Raw genomic sequence first — 18,215 nt, 5'->3', positions numbered from 1 at the left:
TCAGGCTAGCAAGCCTATAGTTACCCAAGTCATCCTATTTACCTTTCAAAATACTGGCACAGTTAGCTTTTTTTCCCTCCAGTCCTCTGGAATTTCCCAGGTGTTCCAAGATTTGTTAAAAATCACCATGACTGGTTCAGAGAGCCCCTGAAACAATTTCTTTTAATACTCGAGTGCACGTTAGTGGGTCTTGCTGAGTTAGCATTTTTTAAATAAAACTTTAGTAGTTGCTGTTTAACATTTTCCTTAGTTACTGATGGAATAGAAAGTACATCTTATTACTTTAAGATATGAACACATCATCCTGCTTTTTGCAAAACACAGAACAGAAATATTTAGGGAATACTTTTGCCTCTTTTGTATCATGACTGGGAATTTTATCAGCTTTGTCTAGAATCGGATCTATACCAAAATCCTATACTAGGATTTCACTTGGACTTGATATATTTAAATAATTCCTTCTTCTTGTCCTTAACCCTACTGGCCGTAGACTTTTTTCATTCATACCTTCAGCTTCCCTTATCAATTGTCTGCATTGCCTAACTGCCAATTTGTACTCATTGCTACCATCATCCCCATTTTCCATTTGTTATATTTAAAAAAAACATATTTGGTGCTAATTGTTATTAAAAGGTATTTATAACACTCATCCCTGTGGTGGCTCTTTCCAAATGAACTGTTCAGCTAATGAAAAACCCAAAGTAACCAGTAGATTTGCAGGGGAATCCCAAATCTAGAAATCACCTGGAAGACCAGAAGTGGCATACCCAGCTCAGAACTCACCAAGCCAACAGGGAAGGACATATCTGAACTGTGCTGACAACTGAAGTGAATCTTCCACCTACAACACAATTTATCATATCTAACTGTCATTCCAAGTGCTTTCTACAGCACACAGTACTTCATGGTGTTAGGGTTGAAGATAACTTTGGAGTCCCTGGAACAGTCTTTTTAAGAAGCAGTTTAACTGACTAACTCTGTATTACTGTAATCTTTGTCCTAACCATCCCCTTAGTTTGTTTGTCATCTTCACTTGTTTTGTCACATTTTAATTTAGTCTGAAAGCTTTTTGGGGCATGGTCCAGCTGTCTAAATGTTTTTCTGATGCATCTAGCACACTTTTGCGTGCTAAGAAATAACTGATAGTAATAATACTCTACTAACTTACCGTCAAAGTGTACAACTTCCTTGTTTCCACAGTAAACACCAACGTGCTTCCAGATGCTAGACTGTAGGGAGGTGGCCATAGGAAATAAGATGATATCTCCCAGCTGTATGTTTTCTTTAGGCACAGTTTCAAAGAAGCAAAACAAATAATTTAATGTAGCTTTCAGGGTAAATGATATTGGTGACATCACTCTCTGGCTTTTCTAAAATAGAAAAAATTGAAATGAAAATTAGAAGAAATAAAGGCTCACACCCCATTAGCTGGAGATTTTCAGGCAGTGTTTTTTGCCTGCCTCAAATATTTATTAATATCCTTGTAAGCAGCAAATATTAGCAGATTCATAAATTCCAAGGACAGTAGGAACCATTGTGATCATCTACTCTGGTCTCCTGCATAACACAGGCCTGAGAACTTCCCCAAAATAATTTTTGTTTGAACTACAGCAGATCATTTAGAAAAACATCCAATCTTGGTTTTAAAATTGCCAGTGACCAATCTATCACAACCTTGGTAAACTGCTCCAATGTGAATTACCCTCACAGATTTGTTTTATTTTCAGTCTGAATTTGTCTGACTTCAGTTTCTAGCCACTGGATCTTGTTCTACCTTTGTCTGATACACTGAAGAGCCCATTTTCAAATATTTGTTCCCTACGTAGGCGCTTACAGACTGATCAAATTACCCCTTAACTTTCTCTCTGTGAAGCTAAATAGCTTGCACTCCTTGAGTCTATCATTCTTGTCAGTAAAGTTCCTGCCCAAAAGTTCATGAAAAGTGAAGAGCTAAGACTGCAAATTGAAGTTGTTTTTAAAAATACAGTAAATATTTGCAGCAGCATTTGCCAAGCTCCAGTCAGCATCTGGCCTGCACATACCAGATGAAGCATTAGCAATGGAAGAAACTGCACACTAGGGGGCAATCTATAGTCAGGCTGTGCATGTGCTCAAGCCACAAGCAGAGCTGAAGTCATTGTCGGATGGTATGAGTTCATTGAGATGCAGCTATCTACCTCTCTCTCTTTTCTGGGATTACTGTAGGTTTATTGCTTGGAGATCATACTTTAGATCATACTTTTGAGTTGGGTTTGGAAATTGAGGGGTGGCTGAGGAGCATGCTCTTGTGGTGAGACAATTACCTCCTTCGGTGTGTGGCTAGGATGCTCCTAGTCTCCTCAAAGTTCTGGGCTAGGTCGTCTCTTATGACTTTTAAAACAAACGTTGTATTTGTGGATAACCTAAGCACTATACTCAGATGTGCAGACACTCTTTCCTTAACCTGTGTATTATATAACTTTAACATTAGCTTTAATAAAATTTTTATATTTACTAATGATCTGGAAATTGAATGTGAAGTGGGGTGACAAAGTTTGCAGAAGACACACAATTGTTTAGGTTAGTAAAGACCATGGAAGTCTGTGAGGAATTTCAGAGAGACTTAACCCACTTAAGTGAATGGGTGACATGATGGCAGATGAAATTCAGTGTTAATTGATGCAAAGTAATGGACATTGGGTAGCTCACATTTTTCTCTCCACATACACCTTTCCGGGTTCTGAGTTAACAGTATGAACCCAAGAAAGCTCTGGGCGTCACTGTGGACAGCTCAATGAAAACCTCTTTGCAATGCGCAGCTGCCATCAAAAGAGCAAACATAATGTTAAGATGCATAAGGAATGGGATGGAGAATAACATAGTAAATATTCAAATGCCTTTATATAAATGGTCTGGCCTCATCTAGATACTGTGTGCAACATGGGGCATGCCATCTCCAGAAGGATAATGCAGAGCTAGTGGGGTTCAGAGAAGGCTGATAATGGTCAGAGGCCTAGAAATGCTCTCCTAGGGAAAGAGATTGAAAAGACTGAGATTGTTACCTTAGAAAGTAGATGAAAAAGCAGGGACATGAAGAAAGTCTATAAAATACTCACTGGTCTAGAGAAGGGTAGAGTGGGAGCTTCTGTTCTCCCTGTCTCCTAACACAAGAAATAGGGGCATTCAATGAAATTAAAAGGTGGCAAATTTATAACAGCTAAAAGGAAACTTTATCGTGCAGTGTGCAATTTAACTGTAGAACTCACTGCCATAGGAAGCTACTAAGGCCAAGAACTTAACAAGATTCAAAAAGGGACTGGACATTTCTATCAACAACAAGGCTATACAGAGTCATAGTTAATACTAAAATTTTTTTGGAAGGGACATTAAATCTTTTGCTGTAAGGCTTAAAGCCAATCTCTAAATAGTAGAGATCAATAGGGGGGGGGGTGCAGAGATTTCCCACATCTGCTACTCCAGGATTCTTTCCTGCCCCTAAAGCATTTGGTGCTGGCCACTGCCAGAGACAGGACACTGGGCTACATGGACATTGGTTGTTATCCAGTCTTGTGGGTCCTATGTTCCTAGCAGAGATCTAGCTCCATTGAATATTGCACTGTTCTCTTCTGACACGACATACTATGGTGGTCATGTTACAGTGTTTGTATTTTCATGAAAATCACCAGTGATGATCGTTTGGGTACTGGTGTTGGGGTGGAGGACTTTCCATTTGCATTATGATTACTCCTCCCCACTGCAATGAATATTCTTCTCTTTTACTTTGGATTAGACCTAGCGTTTACAATCACAGGCTCTGTTCTTTTGCTGCTGAGCTCCCAGAATGCTCTGCCAGCTGGGCCCCCTGATACTCTATTTGTAGAATTAGCCTGGCATTGCTCCTTACCTTATGCTGTATTTTCCAGGGCTTTGACCTGTCTAGTTTTAAATTATTCAGGCAATGGGATTCCTATCACTTCTCTTGAGAAATTATTTTACAGTCCAAAGATCTCAAAGTTAGAAGCAGGGAGATGGAGAGAGACCACAGCACAGTGGGCGATAGATTTAACACATCTCTTATATTACATTTCTTTTAGGTGCAGCATATTTTTCTAATGACTAAGATTTTGGTTAGAATTTCCTTTCTACTTCTGCTCACTGTCAATGGTGACAACCCAGGAAACAATGGGCCCCCTCTGGTTGCCATGCTTTCTTTACCTGATAATGGCAGCCACTTCTAGTCTGCCCATGCAACCCTGAAGCAGCTCCAGTTTTCACCTCTCCACCACCATACATTTGCATTTTAGCAAGGAGGGGAATGTTGCTCCCAGCCGTTGCTGAAATGACTCAATGCCTCTGATCAACAAAGAATTACAGCAGTAAGTATTTCAGTATTGCCAACTCCAAGCATTAAAAAATCATGAGACTGAGATTTAAATAATAGATTTTTGATTCTTTTTATTTGCCTTTGGGGCACTTAAGTCATCTTTTCATGCTTTTCTCCAGACTTGCAAGAGTTAGAAACTTGCTTTAAAAATAAATAAAAAAAAAAGAGCTGAAATTCCCAAATAACCATTTGCTTCCAGAAGATGGGGGTTTAAGTAAAACTCCAACTATCACAATAAAAATACAGGCATTGGCAACACTGCTTACAACTAACCCCATGTTAAGAGCTGCATTCAGAAAGCCTTTTGCCGTGCAGATCAACAACTTTATAGAACCTACAAACTTACAAATCATTCTATATATTCTTAAAAGCTAGTAGATGGCACTCTTAATCAGGTTAGATGGACAGAAGGAAAGCCAAGTGAATCCTCTTCTGCTTACCTTAGATGAACTGCTGCCCATCTGTAAAGACAAAAATGAAAAACTAATATCAATCCTGAATGAAAATTACACTTAGTGTTTTTATTTCTTTTCCCTATTCCTGTACATCCTCTCTAGAATTTAATATTCCTTTTTTATACTTTATAAACCCACAGCGGGTCTATGGAGAGTTTTCTTCTTTACTCTAAGGAACTTCTTGTCTCATACCAACTTAATAATTCCTCTTTGAATGACCTCATTCTTCTTGGTAACTACATTGATAGGGCCTGAAACTAAGATTTTGGAACAAATTCATTTTAACCGCAGCTAGACACCCAAGACACATGTACTTTATTTCAATCAAACATACAAGTTTTCAGTTCTGAAATATGGGAGGAAAATTAATTTCATATAACTGACAGGAGTTAATATTTCTCCTAACCTCAAAGTACCAGACCTTGCAAATTCAAACATCTCTTGCAGCAGCTTAATCATAGATTCTGCCAACCCTAGATTTAATATTTCAGATTTCATATAATTAATTGCATAGCCAGACATACTACTGAATTCATTAATTGATATCAGAATGCACCTCATAGATCACACCGGATTGGTAACATTCATATCACATCATCTACACACAGCACAATTTTATATTCTGTTTTATTCATTGTAACACCTGTTATGCTACTGTTCTGACTTGTGTGTGTGCGGGCCCAGAATGCCATAAAGAGGCAGGGTAGAGGACAGCCTGCTCTGGTTCCTCTTTGTAGCTGAAATTCACTTACGTGTATCCCATTCACTTTCATCCTAGCAATCATATAATATATTCATCCAAATCTTCATATTGTCTTCAAAACCCACCCAAGGAAGTCCTTTTTATAGAAGTCCACGCTTCTCTATCAAAGCCCTTCTCAGTGTCTAGGGACAGCAGTAGACTTATTATCGTTATTATTATCTGCATGTTATGAATTGTTTCTATGATTTGTCTAGTGTTATCGTTCTGTGTATTATGTCTGAAACCTGTTTGACCAACGTGTATTAACTGCCTGCTTTTATTCTTCTGGCAGGGTCTTTGAAAATATTTTCATCTATACATTAAGAAAGAAGATTGGCCTGTATGAGACATAGTATCTTGTCGTTTTGTGAATTGGCTATTACTGCTATGTCTTTCACTGTATGGGGAATCTGTCTTTACTCTCTAACAAATTCATTAGAGTGGCTAGTTTACCTGCAGTGATATCTCATGTCATCTTATAAAACCCTATTGAGAGCTCATCTAGTCTTAGGGATTTTTGTGATGGCATTGATTTATTTGCCCCCCCCGAAATCCTCTTCCTGCATTGGTCTTTCTAAGCCTATCAACTGTTCCTGAGCTAACCTGGGCATGCTGCCTCATTAATACATTCCCTCATTTTCTCCAGAGCCTCTTTATAATTGGAGGCCTGAAGATTTATATAAAAGTTTCCTAGATTCTTCAACAATCTGTCTGGTCTTAAATTTTACTGTGTTTATGTAGGGGAGGGAGGAGGGCAGATGCATTTATTACCTGTATTTGATTCTTTTCGTCTCATAATTGATAGGCAAGGAGTTTATTAGCCTTATTCCCTTAATAATATCTCTATTTCAGCTGGCTGACAGCCCTTTCAGTTTTCTCTGTATGGCAGTTAGTTGCCCTCGAGGAAGGAGAGGCATTTAATATAGACTTCTTTTATGCAAGGTTCACAGGTTTTCAGTCTTCTATGTTAATTTTACTTTTTCTGCTTCCTTTCTGGGACAGCAGGCTAATTAATTTGCTTCTTATTACTGCTTTCATGCATCCCCAACAATATTTTTAGATGTTTAACCATTATGATTAGTATCAAAATAGGACTTAGTTTCTCTTTTGATAGTATCCAAAATAACAGTCTTTCATTAAGCAGTAATTTTGCTTCCAAGGCTTTCCTATAGCATCACCATAATTGATCTGAAATATCCATACTTGGGGGCATGGTATCTGACTCCATAATGTCTGTTACTAAAGATGGGGAGACCAGGATGTAACTGATCTTGGTGCATTAATTTACAGAGTTAGAAAAAAAGACATAATTTCTCTGAGATGGGTGCTGGTGCCTTCAGGTGTCAGGAAGCCCAGCTTAATTACATTTTCCCTTGACTTTTGCTCTTCTGTAATGGCTTTTCCAATTTTTATTAGCTGATTTATCCATGAAGTGATTTATTGGCATATTGAGGTCTTCTCCAGTTATGATTTTGCTTATTGCAAAGTTTACAATATTAGCCAAAAATTCATCAGCAAACAATTCCTGCCAGGATTTAGAGGAATAGACTGGGGCTAGCGTAGAACCTTCGCTGGAGACCGTGCCCCTGACAAATATAAATCTACAAATGACCTAATTCCCTTTTTTAAGCGCTGGCAGATTCTTTGATATTAAAATTACTACCTTTATTTTATCTGAGGGAAAGAATTATTGGATTCTAGTTTAGAGTCTTAACTTTTTTTTTTTTAATAATGGGTTTTCTGGACAAATACAATGTCTGGCCTTGCCTTTGACAATTCACTTACTTTCTTTGCGTTGGACATTAACACACCATGCACATCAATGGAGCGTGCTTTAACGTTCAGTCTCACCACTTAATTTTCGCACTGTGTATCGCTGTTGCCTCTTGCTGTTCCCTCTTCTAATTGCTGCACCAGTTTAGGCTGAGACAGACTTCTGTTCCTTCATCTCACAACTGATGTGATATACTGGATTATGTTTATAGGTCAACTATGCCAAATAAACTTCTCTATTGAAACATACAACATTATTTACTAACTGTTTCTGTTCCCTTTTCCCCAGTTCCCACCCCTTGACTCCCATCCTACATTCTCTCTCTTACTATCTGCTGTTTCCCCCTAGGTTCTCCTTTCTTCTTCGGGGCGGGGCTGGTTTCCTGCTGGGAAGTGGGGTATATACTTGAGAAAAAACAAGCCTTGTCAAACATTCTCATAGCACAGGCTATTCTAAGATTGTTCTGTAACCCCGAGGTTCCTTATTCTTACTTTTTGCACCCTAAGTGACCCTTTCCAGGGCTGACACAAACATTCCAGTATTTATAGCTCTAAAATCAAGCTTACTTCACTAGACAGCTGGGTCCCCTGTTAAACAGTCATAAACTTTGTTTATTAAATCCAGTGAACCACAACATTAAATTAACAGAAACTGTAAGGCCCACTAAGTACACTGCGTCCATGGGAAGGGTCCTGGGTACGATACAGCCCAGCTTCCATTGCACTATATGAACTGCCCAAAAACTTGGTCAATGCAGAGTTAAGGTTGTCCAGTGGTGCCTCTCCAGAACATTAAATTCAGTGACACTCAAAACTCTGAAAACCAGGAAACGAAGAGTAAGGTGCATGCCACCCCCAGACTGCAACCTTAACCATGTTAGTCCCTTCACTGCCTCTGCACCATCTCCTCCTCTCCTGTCTGTCTGTCCAGCACAGCCTGGTCCTCACTCCCCAGTCGTCATCCCCCACCCGCAGGGGTGGACATGGGAGTGCGCTCTGCAAGCTAAGGAACTAGAGAGAGGATGCAGGGACATGCGTTGAAGGGGGGACAGAAATGACAAGTCTGGATGCATTGCACCTGGGGGAGGCAGAGCTGGAACCCCCCAACATCCCTCATTACACAGTTCTGACCCAGTCCTTCCACCCCACTCTTCCTTGCCCATCTCCAGCACCCCCAGTATTCCCCTTCATTGCTCCAATCCCCCAACTTCCTCCCTTTCCCCACCACTGCTTCAACTCCTTCAGCATTCCCTCCATCACACCCATTGCTTTAATCAATCCCACCCTAACCACCTCGTGGCTTCCCCAAGCCCCCTGCCCACATAGAATCATAGAATATCAGGGTTGGAAGGGACCTCAAGAGGTCATCTAGTCCAACCCCCTGTTCAAAGCAGGACCAATCCCCAATTAAATCATCCCAGCCAGGGCTTTGTCAAGCCTGACCTTAAAAACTTCTAAGGAAGGAGATTCTACCACCTCCCTAGGTAACGCATTCCAGTGTTTCACCACCCTCCTAGTGAAAAAGTTTTTCCTAATATCCAACCTAAACCTCCCCCACTGCAACTTGAGACCGTTACTCCTTGTCCTGTCATCAGTTACCACTGAGAATAGTCTAGAACCATCCTCTCTGGAACCACCTCTTAGGTAGTTGAAAGCAGCTATCAAATCCCCCCTCATTCTTCTCTTCTGCAGACTAAACAATCCCAGTTCCCTCAGCCTCTCCTCATAAGCCATGTGTTCCAGACCCCTCATCATTTTTGTTGCCCTTCGCTGGACTCTCTCCAATTTATCCACATCCTTCTTGTAGCGTGGGACCCAAAACTGGACACAGTACTCCAGATGAGGCCTCACCAATGTCGAATAGAGGGGGACGATCACATCCCTCGATCTGCTCGCTATGCCCCTACTTATACATCCCAAAATGCCATTGGCCTTCTTGGCAACAAGGGCACATTGCTGACTCATATCCAGCTTCTCGCCCACTGTCACCCCTAGGTCCTTTTCCGCAGAACTGCTGCCTAGCCATTCGGTCCCTAGTCTGTAGCTGTGCATTGGGTTCTTCCATCCTAAGCGCAGGACCCTGCATTTATCCTTATTGAACCTCATCAGATTTCTTTTGGCCCAATCCTCCAATTTGTCTAGGTCCCTCTGTATCCTATCCCTGCCCTTCAACGTATCTACCACTCCTCCCAGTTTAGTATCACCCGCAAATTTGCTGAGAGTGCAATACACACCATCCTCCAGATCATTTATGAAGATATTGAACAAAACCAGCCCCAGGACCGACCCCTGGGGCACTCCACTTGACACTGGCTGCCAACTAGACATGGAGCCATTGATCACTACCCGTTGAGCCCGACAATCTAGCCAACTTTCTACCCACCTTATAGTGCATTCATCCAGCCCATACTTCTTTAACTTGCTGACAAGAATACTGTGGGAGACCGTGTCAAAAGCTTTGCTAAAGTCAAGAAACAATACATCCACTGCTTTCCCTTCATCCACAGAACCAGTAATCTCATCACAGAAGGCGATTAGATTAGTCAGGCATGACCTTCCCTTGGTGAATCCATGCTGACTGTTCCTGATCACTTTCCTCTCATGTAAGTGCTTCAGGATTGATTCTTTGAGGACCTGCTCCATGATTTTTCCGGGGACTGAGGTGAGGCTGACTGGCCTGTAGTTCCCAGGATCCTCCTTCTTCCCTTTTTTAAAGATTGGCACTACATTAGCCTTTTTCCAGTCATCCGGGACTTCCCCCATTCACCACGAGCTTTCAAAGATAATGGCCAATGGCTCTGCAATCACAGCCGTCAATTCCTTTAGCACTCTCGGATGCAACTCGTCCGGCCCCATGGACTTGTGCACGTCCAGTTTTTCTAAATAGTCCCTAACCACCTCTTTCTGCACAGAGGGCTGGTCATCTATTCCCCATGTTGTGATGCCCAGCGCAGCAGTCTGGGAGCTGACCTTGTTAGTGAAGACAGAGGCAAAAAAAGCATTGAGTACATTAGCTTTTTCTACATCCTCCGTCATTAGGTTGCCTCCCTCATTCATTAAGGGGCCCACACTTTCCTTGGCTTTCTTCTTGTTGCCAACATACCTGAAGAAACCCTTCTTGTTACTCTTAACATCTCTCGCTAGCTGCAACTCCAGGTGTGATTTGGCCCTCCTGATTTCATTCCTACATGCCCGAGCAATATTTTTATACTCTTCCCTGGTCATATGTCCAACCTTCCACTTCTTGTAAGCTTCTTTTTTATGTTTAAGATCCGCTAGGATTTCACTGTTAAGCCAAGCTGGTCACCTGCCATATTTACTATTCTTTCGACACATCGGGATGGTTTGTCCCTGTAACCTCAACAGGGATTCCTTGAAATACAGCCAGCTCTCCTGGACTCCTTTCCCCTTCATGTTAGTCCCCCAGGGGATCCTACCCATCCATTCCCTGAGGGAGTCGAAGTCTGCTTTCCTGAAGTCCAGGGTCCATATCCTGCTGCTTACCTTCCTTCCCTGTGTCAGGATCCTGAACTCAACCAACTCATGGTCACTGCCTCCCAGATTCCCATCCACTTTTGCTTCCCCTACTAATTCTTCCCGGTTTGTGAGCAGCAGGTCAAGAAAAGCTCCCCCCCAGTTGGCTCCTCTAGCACTTGCACCAGGAAATTGTCCCCTACGCTTTCCAAAAACTTCCTGGATTGTCTATGCACCGCTGTATTGCTCTCCCAGCAGATATCAGGAAAATTAAAGTCACCCATGAGAACCAGGGCGTGCGATCTAGTAGCTTCTGCAAGCTGCCGGAAGAAAGCCTCGTCCACCTCATCCCCCTGGTCCGGTGGTCTATAGCAGACTCCCACCACTACATCACTCTTGTTGCTAACACTTCTAAACTTAATCCAGAGACACTCAGGTTTTTCTGCAGTTTTGTACCGGAGCTCTGAGCAGTCATACTGCTCCCTTACATACAGTGCTACTCCCCCACCTTTTCTGCCCTGCCTGTCCTTCCTGAACAGTTTATAACCATCCATGACAGTACTCCAGTCATGTGAGTTATCCCACCAAGTCTCTGTTATTCCAATCATGTCATAATTCCTTGACATCACCAGGACCTCCAGTTCTCCCTGCTTGTTTCCAAGGCTTTGTGCATTCGTATATAAGCACTTGAGATAACCTGCTGATCGCCCCTCATTCTCAGTATGAGGCAGGAGCCCTCCCCTCACAGACATTCCTGCCTGCGTTTCCTCCCAGTATCCCGCTTTCCCACTTACCTCAGGGATTTGGTCTCCTTCCCCCGGTGAACCTAGTTTAAAGCCCTCCTCACTAGGTTAGCCAGCCTGCTCGCAAAGATGCTCTTCCCTCTCTTCGTAAGGTGGAGCCCGTCTCTGCCCAGCACTCCTCCTTCATTGAACACCATCCCATGGTCAAAGAATCCAAAGCCTTCTCTCCGACACCACCTGCGTAGCCATTCGTTGACTTTCACGATTCGACGGTCCCTACCCAGGCCTTTTCCTTCCACGGGGAGGATGGACGAGAACACCACTTGCGCCTCAAACTCCTTTATCCTTCTTCCCAGAGCCACGTACTCCGCAGTGATCCGCTCAAGGTCATTCTTGGCAGTATCATTGGTGCCCACATGGAGAAGCAGGAAGGGGTAGCGATCCGAGGGCTTGATGAGTCTCGGCAGTCTCTCCGTCACATCGCGAATCTTAGCCCCCGGCAAGCAGCAGACTTCTCGGTTTTCCCGGTCAGGAAAATACATACTGCTCTGACCCACACACCCCCACTCCACCCTGCCACTCCATGCCACTGATAAGCTTGGAGGGGTTTTGGGGAGGGTGGCTGTGAGGAGAGCATGTATCAGCTGGATGTAAGTAGGGGCAGGAGAATCCTAATTGTAGTTTGATTTCTAATAGATCCCAAATTGACAGATTAATGGATCACTTAACCCGTGTGAGCTAGTGCTGCCATAAAACTTACCTTTTAACAACGAAAACATGTAGCAGTCCTTGTGGCACCCTAAAGACTAACAAATTTATTTTGGCAAAAGCTTTCGTGGGGTATAACCCACTTCATCAGATGCATGGAGTGGAAATACAGTAGGCAGGTATAAATATAAAGCACATGAAAAGATGGGAGTTGCCTTACCAAGTGGGTGAAGACACATTTCAGATTTGGGGACGATTTATACCTTCAAGTCAGTGGCACTGCTATGGGTACCCGCATGGCCCCACAATATGCCAACATTTTTATAGCTGGCTTAGAACAACGCTTCCTCAACTCTCGTCCCCTAGCGCCCCTACTCTACTTGCGCTACATTGGTGACATCATCATCTGGACCAAGGGGAAGGAGGCCCTTGAGGAATTCCACCAGGATTTCAAAAATTTCCACCCCACCATCAACCTCAGCCTGGACCAATCCACACAAGAGATCCACTATCTGGACACTACAGTGCAAATAAGAGATGGTCACATAAACACCACCCTATACCGGAAACCTACCAACCACTATACTTACCTACATGCCTCCAGCTTTCATCCAGACCACATCACACAATCCATTGTCTAGAGCCAAGCCCTAAAATACAACCGCATTTGCTCCAATCCCTCAGACAGAGGCGAACACCTACAGGATCTCTATCAAGCATCTTAAAACTACAATACCCACCTGGGGAACTGAAGAAACAGATTGACAGAGCCAGAAGGGTACCCAGAAGCCACCTACTACAGGACAGGCCCTACAAAGAAAGTAACAGAACGCCACTAGCCATCACCTACAGCCCCCAACTAAAACCTCTCCAGCGCATCATCAAGGATCTGAAGGACAATCCCTCATTCTCACAGACCTTGGGAGACAGGCCAGTCCTCACTTACAGACAGCCCCCCAACCTGAAGCAGATACTCACCCACAACTACGCATCATACAACAAAAACACTAACCCAGGAACCAATCCCTGTAACAGACCCCATTGCCAACTCTGTCCGCATATCTATTCAAGGGACATAACCACATGGACATAGGACATAACCACATCAGCCACACCATCAGAGGCTCGTTCACCTGCACACCTACCAATGTGATATATGCCATCATGTGCCAGCAATGCCCTTCTGCCATGTACATTGGCCATTCTCTAAGCAAAAGAATAAATGGCACAAATCAGACATCAAGAATTGTAACATTCAAAAACCAGTAGGAGAGCACTTCAATCTACCTGGACACTCAATAGCAGACTTAAAAGTGGCCATTCTTCAACAAAAAAACTTCAAAAACAGACTTCAGCTAGAAACTGTAGAACTGGAATTAATTTGTAAACTTGACACCATCAAATTAGGCCTGAATAAAGACTGGGAGTGGCTGGGTCACTACAAAAAGTAATTTCCCCTCTGTTGATACTCACCCTTTCTTGTCAACTGTTGGGAATAGGTCACATCCACCTTGATTGAATTAGCCTCGTTAGCACTGACCCCCCCCCCAATTGGTAAGGCAACTCCCATCTTTTCATGTGCTTTATATTTATACCTGCCTACTGTATTTTCACTCCATGCATCTGATGAAGTGGGTTATACCCCACAAAAGCTTATACCCAAATAAATGTGTTAGTCTTTAAGGTGCCACAAGGACTCCTAGTTGTTTTTGCTGATACAGACTAACATCGCTACCCCTCTGAAACCTTTTAACAAATGTTTTTAGAGCAATCACATGCTACTCTAGTGTATTATTTCCTGGTTTCAGGATGACTCATATACTCTTTCTTGTAATTTAAGCCACAAGAGGTTTAGGGGCCTTTCCATTTCTTTTCAAAGCTCTGAGTAACCTGTTTCTTTTGTCTATGACCTAATTTCCCCAAATACATGCAGCCCATCGGGGTTGGAGTGTGTCTCGGCCATTCCCGGGCTGTATGCCCCACACTGAAATCGTTTCTTTTCTTTAATTACTATTATTAATAAGACTCCATATTGTAATTCAAACTCCATTTTAAAATGCTCACTCCATTTTGTAAACCCTGCTGTAACCTTCATTTTGCAAAACCCTACGGTAACCTTATTAGTTTAGTTCAGATGTGTGAATGAGGTATGCATGGATGATGGAATCAACCTCCAGCCCCAGCCTGTCCTGATAAAGTTAAGTGCAAACACCAATGGCTGAAGATGCAGACAACAGCCCTGACAAAATAAGAAGAGTCCATCCTAAAAGAAAAGAACAAAGGTGCAACTGAAGGAAGATCAAAGCCAAGTCTGAGGCTGAAAGTCACATCTGCAATTGACAGGTGATCAATCACACCAAACCCAGAGACAGCATGATACAGCAAGACCTATAGACTATTGATTCAAACTAAAAGCCTATAAAAAAGGCTGGGTGAGATGAAAGACTTTGGGTGATGTTCTGCTGCCAACATCGAGGGGCATCAGGGTGTGCCTGAAAGAGACCCAGCCCTTCCTTGTGCCCAGCTTTCCTGGCCAGTTAGCCGCCACAAGCAAAGAACCCAAGCTGCGAAATCAAGCCACAGACTCAAGCTACATTCAGGACTGGTAACTATAGAGCAGCTGCAGAACATTTGGGGTGTGCATGTGTGTGTATATAGGTATTAACTATTGGCTATTGTTATCATCATAAATTGTTATCATAATAAACGTGGCATCTTTGCCTTGTCCCCTGAAATGATGCTGTGTAGTTTTGTCTGCATAACATCTTTCTCTCTTCATCATCATTATAATTTACTTGTATTAACATAGCACCTAGGAGCCCTAGTTGTGGACCAGAACCTCATTGTGCTAGGCGCTGAACAGACACAGAACAAGACAGTCCCTGCCCCAAAGAGATACAATCTAAATATGAGACAAGAGATAACAGATGGCTACAGACAGACCAGGGCAGTATAAGCAGATAATGAAACAATACTAGTGTGCATCATAGATAGGGGTCCCTCCACTGGCTCCTCCTTCTCTGTCACATCAAACATAGCTGCTTATCTTCACTTTCAAGGTCCTTTATGGTGAATCCTCACCTTTATCTATCATCTCTCATTCACTATCAAGCTGCTGATGTTCACCTCTGATTGGACCATGATCCCAGCCTCCACTGCCCACTTGCCACGTTTTCAAACAAGCACTTCTGTGCTTTCTCCCATACCACTCCCTTATGCCTGGGCAGTGCTCCCCATAAACATCTGCAAAAGTCACTCATTATCCTCCTTCAAATCCCTCTGCAAAACTCTCCTTCACCATTGTCAAGGTTCCTTCCCCACTCTGAACTCTAGGGTACAGATGTGGGGACCTGCATGAAAACCCCCTAAGCTTATTTTTACCAGCTTAGGTTAAAACTTCCCCAAGGTACAAACTATTTTACCTTTTGCCCTTGGACTTTATTGCTGCCACCACCAGGCATCTAACAAATATATAACAGGGAAAGAGCCTGCTTGGAAACGGCTTTCCCCCCCAAATCCTCCCAAACCCTACACCCCCTTTCCTGGGGAAGGCTTGATAAAAATCCTCACCAATTTGCATAGGTGAACACAGACCCAAACCCTTGGATCTTAAGAACAATGAAAAAGCAATCAGGTTCTTAAAAGAAGAATTTTAACTGAAGAAAAAGTAAAAGAATCACCGCTGTAAAATCAGGATGGTAAATACCCTACAGGGTAATCAGATTCAAAACATAGAGAATCCCTCTAGGCAAAACCATAAGTTACAAAAAGACACAAAAATAGGACTATACATTCCATTCAGCACAGTTTATTTTATCAGCCATTTAAACAAAACAGAATCTAACGCATACCTAACTAGATTACTTACTAAGTTCTAAGACTCCATTCCTTTTCTGTTCCTGGCAAAAATAATACACAGACAGAGAGAACCTTTGTTTCTCCCCCCTCCAGCTTTGAAAGTATCTTGTCTCCTCATTGGTCATTTTGGTCAGGTGCCAGCAAGGTTATCCTAGCTTCTTAACCCTTTACAGGTGAAAGGGTTTTTCCTCTGGCCAGGAGGGATTTTAAAGGTGTTTACCCTTCCCTTTATATTTATGACAGCCATGATCCCTATAACAAACCTGACTATGGTTAGGCTGCTAACGCGCTGAGACCACTGCCAGTCATGCTGACCAGTATTGTCTCATTGTTTCCTTGTCTATCTGTTTCCCTCTGTTGTCTCTTGTCTTATACTTAGATTACAAGCCCCTTAGGGTGCCCCAAGGTCCGATTATGGTCCCTGAATATGCAATTTTGATATTCTTTTGCTTAGAAGTTATAAGGTAATGATACAACGAAATAGCTCACACTTCAATCATGTATTCTTGCATTAAAATCTAGCAAAGGCCTGATTTTAGGCCAAGTTACCATCAATGGAATTGTGAGATGCTTTAAATGGTTTGATTATCTTTTTCCTGCATCCTGATTTAACAGACCTTTCTAGTGTAAACTTTCTGCCAGGTGGAACCGGCAGCAACCAGGGCTGGGTTCAATATCTAGGGGTTCCTTTTCAATAATACAACAGAGAACCCGCATGAGCCCCCACCCAGGAACCTGGGACAATTACACACCGCCTCCTGGGCACCTCTGAGAGGCAATATTTCCCCACTCACAAGCACAGAGTCTGAGTATAGAAAAAAAACTTTTTATGAAAGGAGGGAAATCACCGGACATTAATTAGGAAAAATGCCACAATCGGGATTCATAATCATAAAACGGTGAGCAGGACACCCACCCCAGAGGGCATGGGGCACTGCCTTCTGCCTCACATTTCTGAGTTCTACAACCAAAAGTTCCTTTACTGTGCCCCTCTGTGCTCCCTCACCACACCCCACTCACAGTGGTTGTCCTTGGTCAGTAAGGTTGCAGGGGTCAGAGGTGCATCTGTGTGAGTTCACTCCCACCCAGGGAAGAAGACATCTTGCTTGCTAGCTGCCCCACCAGCTGTTCATTCCTCTCTGGCCCTGCCAGCCTCCTGCTCACTAGCTACCTGCTCGCCACTTCTAACTGCCTCTCTGCAGGTCAGTCTTTTGAGATTTTACCCAACTCTTAGTGATTCTTAGGTTTAAGTAGGGGACCCAGAAGCAAGCTAGGAAGAAACACTGTCCTACCACAAGTGAGTTTAGCTTTATCAAATATTTAAAATAACAACAGACTTCTAATGGAGCCCATTTGGCTCTATTTTTGAACAATGGGGAGGAACAGATTAAACCAGACCAAGGGCCCTTAGAGAGAGTCCCCAATTCTCTTACTTTCACAGGGGTCTGGCGTTCAAGCCTCTCCTCTCTCCTCTCACAGTCACCACCACCCTTCTTGAGCCAGCACCCACTCTCCCTTGCACTAACATATGGGAAATCCACAGTAACTCAACTGAATTCATGGGAGTTACTCTAGATTTATGCCAGTGTAAGTAGGATCAGGACCTGGTCCCCTGGGTGTTAAAATAACAAAAGTGTAACACTGTGGTTCAGAAGATCAAGTGAGCATTGTGAGGCATTCAAATCAGACTAGAAAGAAGGAATTTAATTACCTTGTTTAAAGTTGTAGATTGTTAGTTGTGACTGGCTTGAGCTCTTCTTGCAGACTGTCTGAGAAAAGAAAGCATAAATAAATGGAAAAGGAAGTGATGTAATATCTGCAGCCTTTACCATTCTACAGGAAGTAGCTACTATACTAAAAAGAAAAGGAGGACTTGTGGCACCTTAGAGACTAACCAATTTATTAGAGCATAAGCTTTCGTGAGCTACAGCTCACTTCCTCATCTGAGGAAGTGAGCTGTAGCTCACGAAAGCTTATGCTCTAATAAATTGGTTAGTCTCTAAGGTGCCACAAGTCCTCCTTTTCTTTTTGCGAATACAGACTAACACGGCTGTTACTCTGAAACCTGCTACTATACTAAGAACAGGTTTCAGAGTAAC

At 42.8% G+C, this 18,215-nt stretch overlaps 1 protein-coding gene across 2 annotated transcripts in view; it reads right to left on the bottom strand.

Moving 5' to 3' along the window:
- Nucleotides 1–17,916, bottom strand: part of LOC140917905 (uncharacterized) — a 31,592-nt gene extending 13,676 nt beyond the window's left edge. The window contains exons 1-4 of one of the 2 annotated variants that reach the window (XM_073361428.1): nucleotides 17,828–17,916; nucleotides 4,804–4,824; nucleotides 3,096–3,140; nucleotides 1,169–1,370 (exon numbers count right to left, since the gene is read on the bottom strand). In XM_073361428.1, coding sequence (XP_073217529.1) covers nucleotides 1,169–1,370; nucleotides 3,096–3,140; nucleotides 4,804–4,824 — 268 coding nt within the window. In that variant the 5' untranslated portion in view covers nucleotides 17,828–17,916. The remainder of the gene's footprint in view (nucleotides 1–1,168; nucleotides 1,371–3,095; nucleotides 3,141–4,803; nucleotides 4,825–17,827) is intronic. The other variant, XM_073361429.1, reaches the window with a different exon arrangement.
- Nucleotides 17,917–18,215: the final 299 nt, after the last annotated feature.

Source organism: Lepidochelys kempii, chromosome 10 (genome assembly GCF_965140285.1).
Source record: "Lepidochelys kempii isolate rLepKem1 chromosome 10, rLepKem1.hap1, whole genome shotgun sequence".
Classification (NCBI taxonomy): domain Eukaryota; kingdom Metazoa; phylum Chordata; order Testudines; family Cheloniidae; genus Lepidochelys; species Lepidochelys kempii.
Note: the sequence above shows the minus strand (reverse complement) of the source record. Positions and strands in the feature narration are given on the sequence as shown.